At 37.4% G+C, this 15,944-nt stretch overlaps 1 protein-coding gene across 11 annotated transcripts in view; it reads right to left on the bottom strand.

Moving 5' to 3' along the window:
• The window catches only part of C5H1orf87 (chromosome 5 C1orf87 homolog), a 78,577-nt gene that overhangs the window by 21,554 nt on the left and 41,079 nt on the right, over positions 1 to 15,944 (bottom strand). For all 11 annotated transcript variants that reach the window (XM_049110361.1, XM_049110370.1, XM_049110369.1 and 8 more), the window contains one exon: positions 11,973 to 12,070. In XM_049110361.1, coding sequence (XP_048966318.1) covers positions 11,973 to 12,070 — 98 coding nt within the window. The remainder of the gene's footprint in view (positions 1 to 11,972; positions 12,071 to 15,944) is intronic.

The following is a 15,944-nucleotide window of genomic DNA, read 5'->3' as shown; positions in this document are numbered from 1 at the left end:
AGGACAAGCTCTGTGGGCCTGATTTAAGATTCAGGCAGATCTGAGTTCAAATTCTAACTTGCACAGATTATTAAGTTAAAATGGCCTTTAGTAAGTGTTCTGAGTACTTCATGTGTATCACTATCTCATTTCATTTAGATAATCATCCTATGAACTGCACAAATGAGTTGCCTAAGGACACACTGATCAATGGGGTTGCCTGAATTTAAACTCTAGCTGTTTGACTCCAAATCCTGTACATTTAACTATTGTACTATATGGCCTTACATGTGAATGTAATATTATTTGGTTTCAGCTACATTTTTTCTCATGAACACAGCTCCAGTGTCTTCTGATATTTATTATTGCAGAAGTTTGAGGTCAGTCTGATTTAGGTTCACTTAAAATTAAATTTTTCCTTCCTTTGCTTTGGTTTAGTTTTATTTTGGTTTTGGCATGCATCCTTAAGTAATTCTCTTTGTCTCTGTAAACATAAAACTTTCATCAGGATAGACATGGATACGTTTTTTTCTTAAATTAGCTTAGTCATACTGAATCCTCTCGATCTGTACACCGAGGGTTTTTTCTTTTTTTCCATCTCTGCAAAGTTTTTTCAGTTGTGGCTTTTGTTGTTTGTTCTTATTCCATTTTTCTAGTTTCTTCTTCCACAATGTCAAGGCCTCTTAGGTTCAATTTCTATTCTTACCCTTCTATATCTATGATCTGTCTCATTTTTTTCTGTTTTTTCTTTTCTAGATTTTGTGGAAACCTCTCAAGTTTGACATTATGTATTAGATTTTCTCTAGTATTACTTTTACTTTTTATTGATTCCTGGTTCCCTCTTTTATTTTTTTAAACAATATTTTATTGGGAGGTACCTGGGTGGCTCAATTGGTTAAGCGTTCAACTCTTGGTTTCAGCTCAGGTCACAATCTCTGGGTTGTGGGATCAAGCCCCATGTTGGGCTCTGCGCTTAGCATGGAGTTCCGGTTAAGATTCTCTCTCCCTCTTCCTATGCCCATCACCAACACTCATTCACTGAGTGAATATTAATTAATTAATATTTGACTGGAACACAGCCACAGCCATCTATTATGTGTTGTTTGTGGCTGCTCTCGGGCTACAGTGACATAGTTGAGTAGTGGAAACAGACTGTAGACCTACAAAGCCTAAAACATTTACTATCAGGCCCTTTATAGAAAAAGTTTGTTGACCTAAAAATGTAATACAAATATCTCAATATCATCAAATATCTAGCAATATTCAGATTTCTTTGCCTCGTAATTTTTTTTATTGAGATATAATTGGTATGTAACATTATACTAGTTTCAGGTGTACAACATAATGATTCAATATATGTATATGTAGAGACATGATCCCAATTAGTCTAGTTAATGTACATCAACACACATAGTTACAATCCTGATTACCTTTTAATGTGACTTGTAGAAGCTTCAGTTTCCTTGAAATTGTCCATGTTTTACCAAGTTCTTCCTAATTTCTTCTTTTCACTTTAGTGCTTTCTAAATCTCATTTTAATAGCTTTTAATCTCATTATGCTTATTACTTTCCAGTTGATTTCAATAGAGGACATGGTTCCATACAGCCTAGAGAGAACACCAGTGGTTTTCTAAATGTTACCTAGTTTTTAGAATAGATCATTTTCAAAAGTTTGGAGTCTGCAGGATTGTCATTGCCTCTCCATGGTCAGCAGTATTTTTTAAAATTAGGCCTCATATTTGGGGGTTTCTCTATCCGCTGCCAAATGAAGAACTGCTCACATTCTGCATAATCCAAGAGATGGGTTGCATAGATTTTCCTTGGTCCTGTTCATTGCTTACTTAGCTCTGCAGTCAAGAAGTGAGCGATGACCCTCACCGATGCCTGGTGGCCCTTAGCTGGGACCACCACAGAGATGGGTTGCATGTCAGACATGAAATTAGTGTGTATGTCATAACTGATACATTCAAGTGTATACAACTACCCAGGAGCTCCCTCTCTCTGCTCCAACCCACGTGACCTTATTGCCAGGAATTACGCCACAGCATATGCAGACATTGCAGCCAGGTTTGCCCCTTCCCTCCTTCCTCACCCCAACTTCTGTTCTGTCATTCTTTGAAGTTGTACTTTTGGCATAGGTACAGAAAAGCAGCGTGTGGGTAAGGGTATGTGTGTGTATCCTTGGGTGAGGATGGACACAGGCTAACAGTACTCAGATAGCTACAGAGAGTAGCACCTGTGTCATTTTTATGGCATGTTAAGATGTGGGGCCTCCAGGGGCACCTGGGTGGCTCAGTGATTGAGCATCTGCCTTCAGCTCAGGTCATGATCCTGGGGTCCTGGGATTGAGTCCTGCATCAGGCTCCCTTTGGGGAGCCTGCTTCTCCCTCTGCCTACGTCTCTGCCTCTTCCTGTGTGTCTCTCGTGAATAAATAAAATCTTAAAAAAAAAAAAAAAAAAAAAGACTTGTGGCCTCCAAATCAAGGAGAAGTTTGGTGAAGGGACAGGAGCTCTTTTGTCTGCTGTACTTCTCACAGGTAGACAGGGCAAAGCATGGGCATCAACTCACTGATTTTCCTAGATTCCATTTACTTACAGTTAGTGGAGATTCTTTCTCAATTTTGACACTAGAGTGCCTATTAGTTTTTGCTACTGGTATGGTTACGATTCTCGCCTCTTTATTTACTCATTGGAATTTTAATCACAGCTTATTAAGTGGATGACATTTTATATAATAAGTCATTTTATAAGTCTTATATATCAAAACAAAATGAAACAAACGTCTACATATAACAAACATACAAAATTTGGGCTATTTCACAGAAACACCCTGGTAATCTTGATGAAGTTAATTCCAGGTGACATGTTTCTTAAAGGAAAGCTAGAAGTCAAGATCAAGGTGTCAGCAGGTTTGGCTTCTGAGGCTTCTGTCATTAGCTTCTAAATGGCCACTTTCTTGCCATGTCCTCATGTGGTCTTTTCTCTATGTTGGCCCATCCTTGGTGTTTCTGTTTTCAAATTTTCTCTTCTCAGATCAGATTGGATTAGGGCCCACCCTAACGGCCTCATTTTATTTAACTCAACTGTTAAACAGGCTTTATCTCCAAACACAATCATAATATAAGGTACTGGAGGTTAGGGCTTCAACATATGAATCTGGGGCGATGTAATTCAGCCTATAACAGAAACAAGACTCAAAGAAGTCCAGCTTTGGAGACAATTTACTTAAGGTCTCTGAATTCCAGTTTACTCATCTGTGAAGTGGATATAAATACATAACTCATTGGGCTATTGGGAGTATGAAATAAGCCATACAAGGCATCTAGTCCCATGCCTGGGGCGTATTAGGTGGCACAAACATCGACCTCTTACAGCCTCAAGTCAGGAGGTTATTTTGGTTATGTTATTTAACTCAGCCACTGGGATGCTCATTTCACTCCACCATCTTCCTTTGTGTTTACCTTCTGAATCATGGGCCCTACGTTGTATTCTTCTTGCCTTCCAGTTAATTGTGAGAAGCACAGTCCTTCCCTGATTTATAGGCAATAAATTCTCAAATCCATACCAAAAAAAATTCTTTGTCCATTTGGCAGATGAAGAAATTGAGGTTAAGAGAAACTGGTTACTTGCCGAACTTCCCCAAGCTAGTACATTTCAGAGCAAGGATTTCTATCTAGGCCCATGTGATTCTAGAGCTCATGCTGCCTTTCTCCAAGGACAAGGGATGAAGGGGTAAAGGGGGGTGCTATACCAGTGAGAAGATGTTACCTCCTGGGCTGGGCCCTGGGCTTCTTTGGGTCATGCCTTCCCCTGGAACTTAAGAGCCCTTTTGCTTTTGTGTATGTTTCTCACACCTCTCCTGGGTCTTAGGACAGAAGATACTGAGCTCCTCAAATTCAGACTGCTCAGCACCAAGCCCAAGGGTGGAGCCAGCCATGGAAATCAGTCAGTTTGCCTAAAGCACCTGGGCTTAGTCACTATCCTAGAAACTTCTGAGTTTCCTAGGACTTGTAGGAGAGTCAGTATAGTATATTGAGATTACAGACTCTGAAGCTAGAAAGCCTGATTTTGACTCAGCCTGATAATTCATTTATCAGTTACCTATTGGTTTTGCCCTCTCTGTGCCTTAGTTTCCTCTTTTGAAAAATAATAGTATCTACTTCATGGGCACTTACAAGGATTAAAAGAATTAATATTTATAAAATATTTTAAAAACACTTAGAACATTGCCTGTAATATAGTAATTACTATAGAAATGTTGTCTCTTAATAATAATAATAATAATATTATTATTATTATTATTATTATTCTCACCCCAATATGGATATGGACTTCTGCAAGAGAAGATGAAATTCACGAACTCTTAAAAGCCAGGTCCAAAAAAAAAAAAAAATAAAATAAAATAAAATAAAAGCCAGGTCCAGTTTCCAACACCCAGCCGATGAGCAGATCTATAACATGTCTCTAATTGCTCACTGTCTACCAATTTTCCTATTCCCATTTACAAAGTAATTGCTGAATCAAACACCTCATGTTTGCTTTATCTCCTAAAATCCTCTGGTTGTTCCTGGGATTATCAAACCAGTCCTTTTCAACCTAATTGCACTCTTCATAATGGGCCAGATGTGTATGATAAGTCCTACTTGTGGCTGTGTCAATTGCTCCATTCTATTTACGCAGCTTCCAGAGCAGCTTCATTATTTATCCCCTCCCCCAACACAATTTGGCTTGTGTGCCTGTGTTTTAAACTGGGTTTGAAGCATTTAATTTTGCCAATACAATTTTAGGGTATTAGTTTGCCTCCTGTTCTCTCTGTGCCCTCCTTAATTACCATTTATTGCAAAGTCACATAGAAACATCAAATGCTAATTCTGACTTACATGTTCCTGGCCAACAACGAGGATAATAATTTCCATCCAACACAACCTGAACTCATTTTACATAAGGGTGATTCAGATTCGAGATTTGAAATCATAATCAAGTCTTTCTCAAAATCGCCTTACCCTAGCAGACATTCACTAATGTGTCTGCTAATTGGTAGGCAAATGGCAAAAAACAAAATCTCAGTGTTAAAAAAAAAAAAAAAAGCAAAAAACAACAACTTTGTAACAGCATTCGTGAAATTACTCCTCTCATCAGCTCTTGCAACGTGACAGTTTAAGAAGGGAACACAACTCATTTTATTTGGTTAGATGGGGCTAATCCCACATCACCATAATCCCTCCTGATGTTTTATTGATTCTAAAGGACATTTAATCAGGAAGCAGCTCAGCACTAGAATCCTGCTAATTAGCAAGCAGCCACATTCCAAATGGGTTCCCAATTGAACAGCAGATTAATGGACAATATGCACTAAAATAATGATTCGTGCATTCAGCTCCTAAAATGTGTGTCTAAATTGCATCTTTAATCTCTTAAGGATATAGGTTTGCATACAAAGCCTTTAGCAGAATGGATTTAATTCAACAGAAGAAGCTTTAGCCAATGACTGTTTAAGGATGAAACAGGTTTATCACTTATAAATGCAATTCTTCACTGGTTCTTGTGGTTCAATGTCCTTGAACATTCAAAGGTCAAACACAGGGGAATAAAGAAACTGGTGTGCTTCTCTGATATGCACATAAAACAGTGGGAAATTGAAAATATTGCTATACACAGCCTAACCTCATTTGCTCTTGTCCTCATTAGGGACAATCACTCTTGTTCTCAAATCTCTGTTTCCTGGAATCTTAGTTCTGGATCCCCCCCTTTTAATCAAGTATATTATGTACCACGTATACTGTGAGCTTTGATACTTGCATTTTCTCCATGTATATTGGAGCCTTTTTGGAGCTCCCAATTTTAGCTTATTGGTTTTCTACTTGGCTCTTAGCCCACTTTTCTGCTTCTGCTGCTTAACCACCTCCCCCACTTACTCAACCATCCCCAAGGTTTTAGAGAAGGGAAACCCCCACATGCCAAAGCTGGTCTACTGGAAATTCATTGGTTAGACTCAACCTCCTTCCATCATTCATTTATCAATTGATGTTCCCCATAACCTTTACCCTTCTTTGTTTTTCTGTATTGCTCTTATCATCATGTGATATATGTCACACATTCCAGCTTATTTATTGTTTCTCTTCCCCATTAGAATATAAGCTTCACAAGGGAGGAGATTGTTCCACTCATATTTAAATCCCCAATGATTAGAGTAGTGCTTGGTATACAGTAGGAACTCAATAAATATTTGTTAAATAAATTAATAAATGAATTAATAAAAATATATATATTTAAAGATTTTATTTATTTACAAGAGATACAGAGAGAGAGAGAGAGAGGTAGAGACAGGCAGAGGGAGAAGTAGGCTCCATGCAGGGAGCCTGACGCGTGGGACTTGATCCCAGGTCTCCAGGATCATACCCTGGGCTGCAGGTGGCGCTAAACCGCTGAGCTACCCAGGCTGCCCTGAATTAATAAAATATTTATTGTGTGCCTATCATGTGCCAAAGTATTGGCCTACAAGATGTTGGGGATATAATGTGAGGGAAATAGTCATGTTCCCTATCAGCATGGAGATTACTATCTAGACATTAAAGTAACAAGCCACACAAATACATGCATAATTACACATAATGATAAGTTTTAGGAGAGAAAATAATTGAGTGCTAAGAGAGACTATAGCACAAGGAACCTGATTTTTTAAAATTTAGATTAGCTAACATATAGTATATACTTTGTTTCAGATGAAGTGTTCAATAATTTATCAGTTGTATATAACACCCAGTGCTTATCACATTATGAGTCCTACTTAATGCCCATCACCCAGTTACCCCATCCCCCACCCAACTCCCCTCCAGTATCCCTCAGTTTGTTTCCTATAGTTAAGAATCTTTCATGGTTTTTCTCTCTCTCTGATGACTTCCCATTCAGTTTTTCCTCCCTTCTCCTATGATCCTCTGTCCTGTTTTTTATATTCCACATATGAATGAAGCTGTATAATTGCCTTTCTCTGATTGACTTATTTCGCTCAGCATAACACCCTCCAGTTCTATCCATATCCATGTAAATGGTAAGTATTCGTCATTTTTCACAGAGCTGGAATAAATAATCCTAAAATTTGTATGGAACCAGAAAAGACCCCAAATAGCCAAAGGAATGTTGAAAAAGAAAACCAAAGCTGGTGGCATCACAATGTCAGACTTCAAGCTGTACTACAAAGCTGTGATCATCCAGACAGTGTGGTACAAAAACAGAGACACAGATCAATAGAACAGGATAGAGAACCCAGAAATGGGCCCTCAATTCTATGGTCACATAATCTTTGACAAAGCAGGAAAGAATATTCAATGGAAAAAAGACAGTCTCCTCAATAAATGGTGCTGGGAAAACTGGACAGCCACATGTAGAAGAATGAAATGGGACCATTTTCTTACACCATACCAAAGATAAGCTCAAAATGGATGAAAGACCCTAAATGTGAGACAGGAATCCATCAAAATCGTAAAGTAGAAAACAGGCAGCAACCTCTTCAACCTTGGCAACAGCAACTTCTTGCTAGACGTATCTCCCAAGGCAAGGGAAACAAAAGCGAAAATGAACTATTTATTGGGACTTCATCAAGATAAAAAACTTCTGCACGGCAAAAGAAACAGTCAACAAAACTAATGGACAACCTACAGGAACGGGAGAAAATATTCACAAATGACATATCAGATAAAGGGCTAGTATCCAAGATCTATAAAGAACTTATTAAACTCAACAGCAAAGAAACAAACAATCCAATCATGAAATGGGCAAAAGACATGAACAGAAACTTCTCCAAAGAAGACATACAAACGGCCAACAGACACATTAAAAAATGCTCTGCATCACTTGCCATCAGGGAAATACAAATCAAAACCACAATGAGATACCACCTCACACCAGTCAGAATGGCTAAAATTAACAAGATGGAAAACAACAAATATTGGTGAGGATGTGGAGAAAGGGGAACCCTCTTGCAGTGTTGGTGGGAATGCAAATGGCATAGTCACTCCAGAAACAGTGTGGAGGTTCCTCAAGAAGTTAAAAATAGAGCTACCCTATGACCCAGCAATTGCACTACTGGGGATTTACCCTAAAGATATAAGTGTTGTGATCTGAAGGGGCACCTGCACCCCAATATTTATAGCAGCAATATCCCCAATAGCCAAACTGTGGGAAGAGCCAAGATGTCCATCGACAGATGAATGGATAAAGATGTGGTCCATGTATACAATGGAATATTACTCAGTCATCAGAAAGAAACCTGATGTTGATGAGGTCTTTAGGAATGGCCTTCTTCAATTTGACCGTCAGAGGGACTTTTCAGAATCTGTGTATCTGCACGCATCCCTGAGAGTATTCTGAGAGTCTATCCTTTCCTTAGTTCAATTCAATTTCATAGATATTTGTTGAATTCTAATATGTACCAGGCAGTGCTCTAGACACTTAGGATACATCAATGAGTATAACAAAAATTCTGCCTATCCCTGGCACTATAGTTTACCATCTGTCAGAAACCCACAGATGACAACAATAAACATCATTCATCAGCAAATCACCTGATACATTAGAAGTTGACAAGTATGTAGAAGAGAGCAGAAGGGAGCAAGTTAAAAGGAAGAAGGGCTGAGAGACTACAACTTTAACTAGATGGCTAGTGTAGGCCTCATGGACAAGGTGACATTGGAGCAAAAAATAAGATGAGAGAGTTAACATGAAGATATCTGGGGAAAGAACATTTTAAGTAGAGGAAACATTCAGAAGTTAGTTGCTGAGGTGAATATGTACCTGGTGTAAGAAAGACAAGGAACACAGTGTAACTGAAACAGAATGAACAAAGGAAGTTGTAGATGGAGCCAGAGAAGTAATGGGGGAGCAGAGCATTTAGGACTCTTTATAAGTATTTTAATGTTTTTTTCTCGCACCCCCCCTCCTGTGAAATAAGATTCTCTTGCAGTTTCATGAGCAAAATAATGACATAAACTGTTTAAGGTTTTGATAGACACTGTAGCTGCTGAATGGAGGAAAAACTAGGGACAAGAGATAAGCCTACTTCAATTAGGAAGCTATTTTAGTATTCCAGGAGAAAGACAGTGGTAGCTTGAATGAGATGTAATTAAGTAACAATAGAGGTAGCAAAAAGTGGCCAGATTCTGGGCATACTCTGAAGATAGAATTGATTCACTAATGAATTTTTGTTGGATTGGATAGGAAATGTGAGAAAAAGAGAACAGCTAAGAATTACAGGTATGTTTTGTTTTCATTTTAATTCAGTTCATAATATTTTCTAATTTCCCTTTTCCCTCTTACCATAGGTTATTTAAAAGTGTGCTGTTTAGCTTTATGATGTTTGGAGATTTCCAGGATTTTCATTTGTTTGCTTTTAATTTCTAATTTAACTCTGTTGTGATCAGAGAACTATTTTGCATGATTTCATCATTTTAAACTTATTGAGACTTGTTTTATGTCTCAAAATATGGTTCATCTTTTAAATATTTAATGTATGCTTAAAAAGGATCTGTATTCTGTTATTGTATGGAGTGTTCTGTAATTGCTAATTATATCAAGTTGTCTGATCATTTAGTCCAATTTTTTATATTTATAATGCTTTTCTATCTGCTTGTTCTATTAATTACAAAGAGGTATTATATTCTCCAACTGTAATTGTGAATTTGTCTATTTCTCCTTTAAGTTTTGTGTTTTTGTTTCATGTAAATTAGAGCTACATTTTTAAGGACATGAACATTTAGGTTTGTTATGTCCTCTTGATGAATTAAGTTTTTGGCATCCCCTGCTTTGGAATCCACTTTCTCTGACATTAATGTAACTAAGCCAGCTTTCATTTAATTAGAGCTAGCATGATTTATCATTTCCATCCTTTTACTTTTAGTATGTCTTATGTCTTTATATTTTAAAAGGGTTCATTGTAGATAGCATTTAGTTGAGTCTTGCTTTTTTTTTTTTTAAGATTTTATTTATTTATTCATGAAAGACACAGAAAGAGAGGCAGAGACACAAGCAGAGAGAGAAGCAGGCTCCATGCAGGGAGCCTGATATGGGACTCAATCCTGGGATAGCAGGATCACGCCCTGGACCAAAGGCAGGCACTTAACTGCTGAGCCACCCAGGCATCCCGAGTCTTGCTTTTTTAATGAAATCAGAAAATCACTGCCTTTGAATTGGTGCATTTGGATCATTAATATTTAATGTAATCTTGATATGGTTGGGTTTAAATCTAAGACATTGATATATATTTTCTATTTATCTTATTTGTTTCTTGTTTCCTTTTCTTCTTTTGAATCTGTTATTATTTAAATATGCTTATGCTTCCCTTTTATCTTTTTAATTAACATTTTAACTTATTACACTCTTCCTTCAAACAAAATATAATACTTAATTTATAGTATAAGAACCTTATCAAGTACATTTCCATTTCCCCCTTGCAGCCATGTATGCTATTGCAAAATGTGGCACTCATATTATGAACTGCATAGTGCATTGTTTTTATTTTTGTTTTAAACAGTAAATTTTCTTTTAAAGAGCTATTTTTAATAAAAATGTATTTTTTAATTTATCCATACATTCATTATTTCCAGTACTTTTCTTTTTGTTGTGTGTGTGTAGATCCAAAATGGTCATTTTTCTCTGCCAGAGGACTTCTTTTAATATTTGGAGTATTACTCTGATGGTTTTGAATTCTCTCATCTCCATCTTATCTTTGTTTTAAAGTCTATTTTGCCTGATGTAATTATAGTTCCTCCAGGTTTCTTTTGGTTTCCATTTGCATAGAATATCTTTTTCTATTCTTTCACTTTCAGTCTGCTTGTTATTCTTACATCTGAAGTGAGTCTCTTACAGGCAGTATATAGATGCAACTTGCTATTTATTCAGTCACTCTCTATCTTTTGATTGGAGAATTTGGTCCATTTACATTTAAAGTAATTATGGATAGGTATGTACTTATTGCCATTTTGTTCATTGCCTTTTGGTTGTTTTGTAGATCCTCTATTCCTTTCTTTATCTCCTGTTCTCTTCCTTTGTCGTTTAATGACTTTAGTGATATGTTTAGAGTCCTTTCTCATTATCTTTTGTGTACCTGCTATAGGTTTTTGCTTTATGGTTACCATGGGGCTTACATATAACAATTTATATTTATATTTTTAAGTTTTATATGTAAATATTTAAATTATATTAAATATATTTAATAAATATTAAAATATTTAATAAATACATATTTAACTTTATATTTATATTCCCCCCACTGTGGCCTTGGGTATTTTCCTCAAGTGAATATATTAGCCAGTACCCAAGAGCAACTATTTAGAAATCTCCGGAGAGAACTCTCTGGGGATATCTCTTTTCTACCACTCTGTACTGTGCATTCTAGCTTCTTTGGTCTCCTTGAACTCCAAACTCCATCTCTTTAACTGAAGAGGAATTCTGGGCTCTGGATTTCCTCTTCATGTTTAGTAAGCTTAGCTTACCTCATTTATTTTTTCTCCTTTAGGAATCACTGTTTTGTGCTGCCTAGTGTCATTTTTAAGTTGTTTAAGGTGGAATGGTAAATCTGATTCTTGCTAGTCTATAATGGTGGGAGTTTGAAGCTTCCTCCTTTGTCTATGACTAAGAGGATTCTGTTCTTAATATAAGCAAACATTCTTTAACTATCTTCAAGTGATGAAACATTGTTTCACAGATGTCTGGGTGGCTTAGTTGGTTGAGTGTCTGACTCTTGATTTCAGTTCAGGTCTTGATCTCATGATTGTGAGATCAAACACTGCATTGGGCTCCATGCTTCCTGGGGAGTCTGCTTGAGATTCTCTCTCTTCCTCTCCCTCTGCCCTTCCCCCACTCACGTGTACATTCTCTCTCTAAAATAAATAAATCTTTAAAAAAAAAGAAATTGATTGCTTCACACCTAAAACTTCTAAAGACAGACCTCAGTATTTGCTATCTTAGTAGATAACTCTGTGAAGAAAATATCAACTTACTTTATTTCACCATGGTAACCCAAATCTTGATGATTTAGCAATGTTTCCAGGAAACTCAAAGTTAGATATAATCCATGCTTTCCACATATAGCCCTAACCTGCAAAATAAGAAAGGATTTGGAGTTTCATTAGAATAAGATTAAGATTTGAATTACTCTCCCATAATTAGAACCCACATGATTTTGACAAAGAATTAATACCCAGGAGTGCATTATCTCATCATAATATCATTCAGGACAAGAATGTCCAACTGAATGAGCACTGGGTGATGTATAGAATTGCTGAATATTGATCACCTGAAGCTAATAAACACTGTATGTTAACTATATTGGAATTAGAATATAAACAATTAAAATAAAAATAGCAAATTTTTATTTGATTGATGCAGAGGTATTGTTCATTACTCAGAAGCTGTTGCACTTTGAAATGTTGATCTTAAATTTTTGTCAGCAATGGGATGGGTGGACAAGGACTAGAAGTTACATACGCTTATACAGGTAAATTGCAAAATATTTTTGTGTATCTCCTTTGATTTATAAAACAAGCTTGATGCATTAGCATGGTCAATATTGCTATCTGCATTTCATATGTGACAAAACCAAGACTTAGAGAGATTAAGTCACTTCCTTGATGTTACACAGTTCATAAATGATGAAACTTAGTCTAAAAACCAGATGCCCAATAAATTTTTGTTGGATTAATAAGTAAAGTGTCATTGTAATTTCCCAAGTACTATTTTTTTCTTTTTTAAGATTTTATTTATGTATTTGAGAGAGCAAGCATGAGCAGGGGGAGGAGCAGAGGGAAAGGGAGAAGCAGACTCCCTGCTGAGCAGAGAGCCTGACACAGGGCTGGATCCCAGGACTCTGGGATCATGACCCATGCCAAAGGCAGATACTCAACTGACTGAGCCATCCAGGCACTCCAGTCCTAGGTTCTTAATATATTCTGAGTCTAGCTGACAAATCAGTTCAGTTCTCAGGTTGGTGGGTAGCTAACATTTAGATTCAAAGTTGTCAGACTTTTACAGGTATGATAGCATGTATTATGTGTTCAGCATTTTGTTTTTGTTTTGTTTTGTTTTGTTTTGTCCTGTTTTGAGACAGAGTAAGAGACAGCATGGCACAAGGGGTTGGAGAAGCAGAGGGAGAAAGGAAGAGAGGCAGGGTGAGGGAGAAGGAGAATCTTAAGCAGGCTCTATGCTCAGCATTGAGCCCAATATAGGGCTTATTCTTAAGACCCTGAGATCATGACCTGAGCCAAAATCAAGGGTTGGACACTTAACTAACTGAGCCACCTAGGTACCCCTAGCATAATGTTCAAACATAAATTTTAGAATAAAACAGGACTTACTTGGGACACCAGATCTGCTGCCTATGATTTGTGCAACCTTTCTGTGCTCAATATTCCATCTACTAAATAAGACTAATATTTTAGAGGCACCTGGGAGGCTCAGTCAGTTAAGCATCTGCCATCAGCTCAGGTCATCCTGGGATCAAGCCCTGCATTGGGCTCCCTGCTCAGCAGGGAGTCTGCTTCTCCCTTTCACCCTGCCTGCCACTCCCCCTACTTGTGCGTGCACGTGCTCTCTCTCTTTGACAAATAAACAAAATCTTTTTCAAAGGCTAATATTTATTTTCCCTAGGGTTCTGTGAGGATTACATCAGAAATTAGCAGTTAGAATAGTGTCTCACTTTTACTACGCACTTGATTAATATTTGTTGAAATGAAGAGAAGAAAGAGGAAAGAGAGGTGAGAGGAGAGCATAGGAAAGGAGAGAGAAAACAAAGAAAGGTGAGGGAAGGGAAGAAAGAATGGAAGGAAGGAAAGAAGGAAGGAAGGAGGAAGGAAGGGAGGGAGGGAGGCAGGGAGGAAGGAAAGGGCAAAGAAAAAGAGATGCCTTATTTAGTGTTTGGACTAAACAGTAGCTACTATTATTACTTTGAGGAAGTTCAGTATAGTGACTGTATTATGTATGTTTTTGTACTCTTATGATTTGACATCTTGGGCTGTGCTGACCCTGTAGTGATTGCCCCTTCCAGGGCTAGCTATTCCTAAAGATGGTGAAGGACTGGCTTGGAAGTGTGCTTTTCTCTCATGTGCAAACCAACCTCTTCCTTTACAGGCGGTAGGGAGTGGGGGTGCGGTTCTCACCGTGGGGCCTGTTTTGCTACCCTTATCACCCCACGGTCAAGTACTAGGCAAGTAGGGACAGCCCCTAGGCCCCAGAGCTCACTGAAATTATTCAAACTAGCCAATCCTAAACCTTATCTTGCCTTGCCCATTCCACAATTAGGGCTCTTGCCCACATTATCCCCTCATCCCCTTTGCCTCCTGACCAACCCTGCCACTTCTGGTGGAGCCTGTGTGGGTGTGCCATGCTCCCTTCCCTTGGAAACTGTAACTATCTCTTCAGTGGCAGTCATCTCCTGATCTATTGGTCTGAACATAGCTGAATAATAATAAAACCTATATTTTAAAATGGTGAGAAAAAGCTAATCTTTATGGAAGGAAACAAACAACAAATCTAGGTTCAAAACTCACACATGTTACTTACTAGGTATATAGGAGTCACATCAGGAATGCATAACAGAGGGAAAAAAGATCAATTTAAAACATAAAAAACTGAATAAAAGTTTACCAGAAGTAAGTAAGGGGTCAGGGAACATTTTAGGCCGAAAAAAATCATGCTTCTTAGAAGCTGCAAATATTTTGCCATTATCCACTCTACTATAGTTTTATACCCTTTTCTAGGCTGGGCAGTAATGATCTGGTCATGAGAGCTTCTCTACTAAACACTGGCTTACTGAGGGCTACAGCTGTGTTTCATTCATTCTTCAATCACCATTTGTCTAGCACCATGTTGAAAAATAAGTATCAATAACTATTGAACAAACAAATATGTAGATAAGCAAGGAAGTGAATGAATGAGTTGAAAGCAGTAAGGAGTAGAGTGTGTATGGGCAGAGATTGGCAAAAATAAATTTAGAGAGGTAGAAATTAGTCACATTGTGCCATTTTACTCCTTAAATAAGAACTGGATTGTCCTCATGATTATAGCATATTAATGTATTTTTAAACATCAGTGTAAGTAAGAGGTTATTCTAAAAACAGTTAATTTACTTCTGGCAACATTGAGTTTTGCTGTAGGCTAAAATGAACAGCAGATTAGAAATAGTACATCAGGGTTCCTAGAAGCAGATTGATTGATGGCTGCTAAGAGCTGACAGTTACAAAGGAGCAAAAAAACATCAAGCAGAAAATCCTGGCAACTTAGTGTTATTCAGGATTATTACTAAAATTGTTTAAAGCATGAATATTCATAATGGTGACCCTTGTTCAATAAGAAAACATTTCATTAAGTGTAGTTTCTTCTGTTTGGTAAGGAAATGTTTTTTAATCAAATGTAAATAAAATGTCTATGTTATTTAGAAAATGACATGTGAAATAAATATTCATTTTCCCAAAATGCTCCTTGAAAGAATGGCACACAGATGCTCTATCAACTTCCTCTCTTCCCACTTAAGGCTCTATTTGCATTTTACCCCATCACTGTACTTCAGCTGTATTTGCCAAGTCACTGGTAACTTCCATGGTTTGAAATTGCATGAGTACTTTACAGTCCTAATTAGATGGTCTCTTCATAGCATGTAACATGACTGATCATGCCATCCTTCTATAAATCTCTTTTTTTGGCTTTCTTGACTACCTCCCATGCCTCTTTTGAGGATTTTAGTCTCCTTTGCCAGCTTCTCTTCTTCTACCTACTTCTTGACAATAAGTGTCCTCCTCTACCTTCCCTTCTCACTTTCCATTATGTCCTTGGGTAACCCTAACTATTCCTGCGGCTTCAACTGTATATTGAAGAACTTTAAATCATTATTTAGATTTTTATCTCTCAACTGAGCGAGTACAATGTGTTTAAAACTGAACTTCTCATCCTCCACCCCTCCAAAGCTACTCCTTGTCTGT

Source organism: Canis lupus, chromosome 5 (assembly GCF_003254725.2).
Source record: "Canis lupus dingo isolate Sandy chromosome 5, ASM325472v2, whole genome shotgun sequence".
Lineage (NCBI taxonomy): Eukaryota > Metazoa > Chordata > Mammalia > Carnivora > Canidae > Canis > Canis lupus.
The sequence above is the reverse complement of the archived record's forward strand: the minus strand, read 5'-3'. Positions and strand labels throughout refer to the sequence as shown.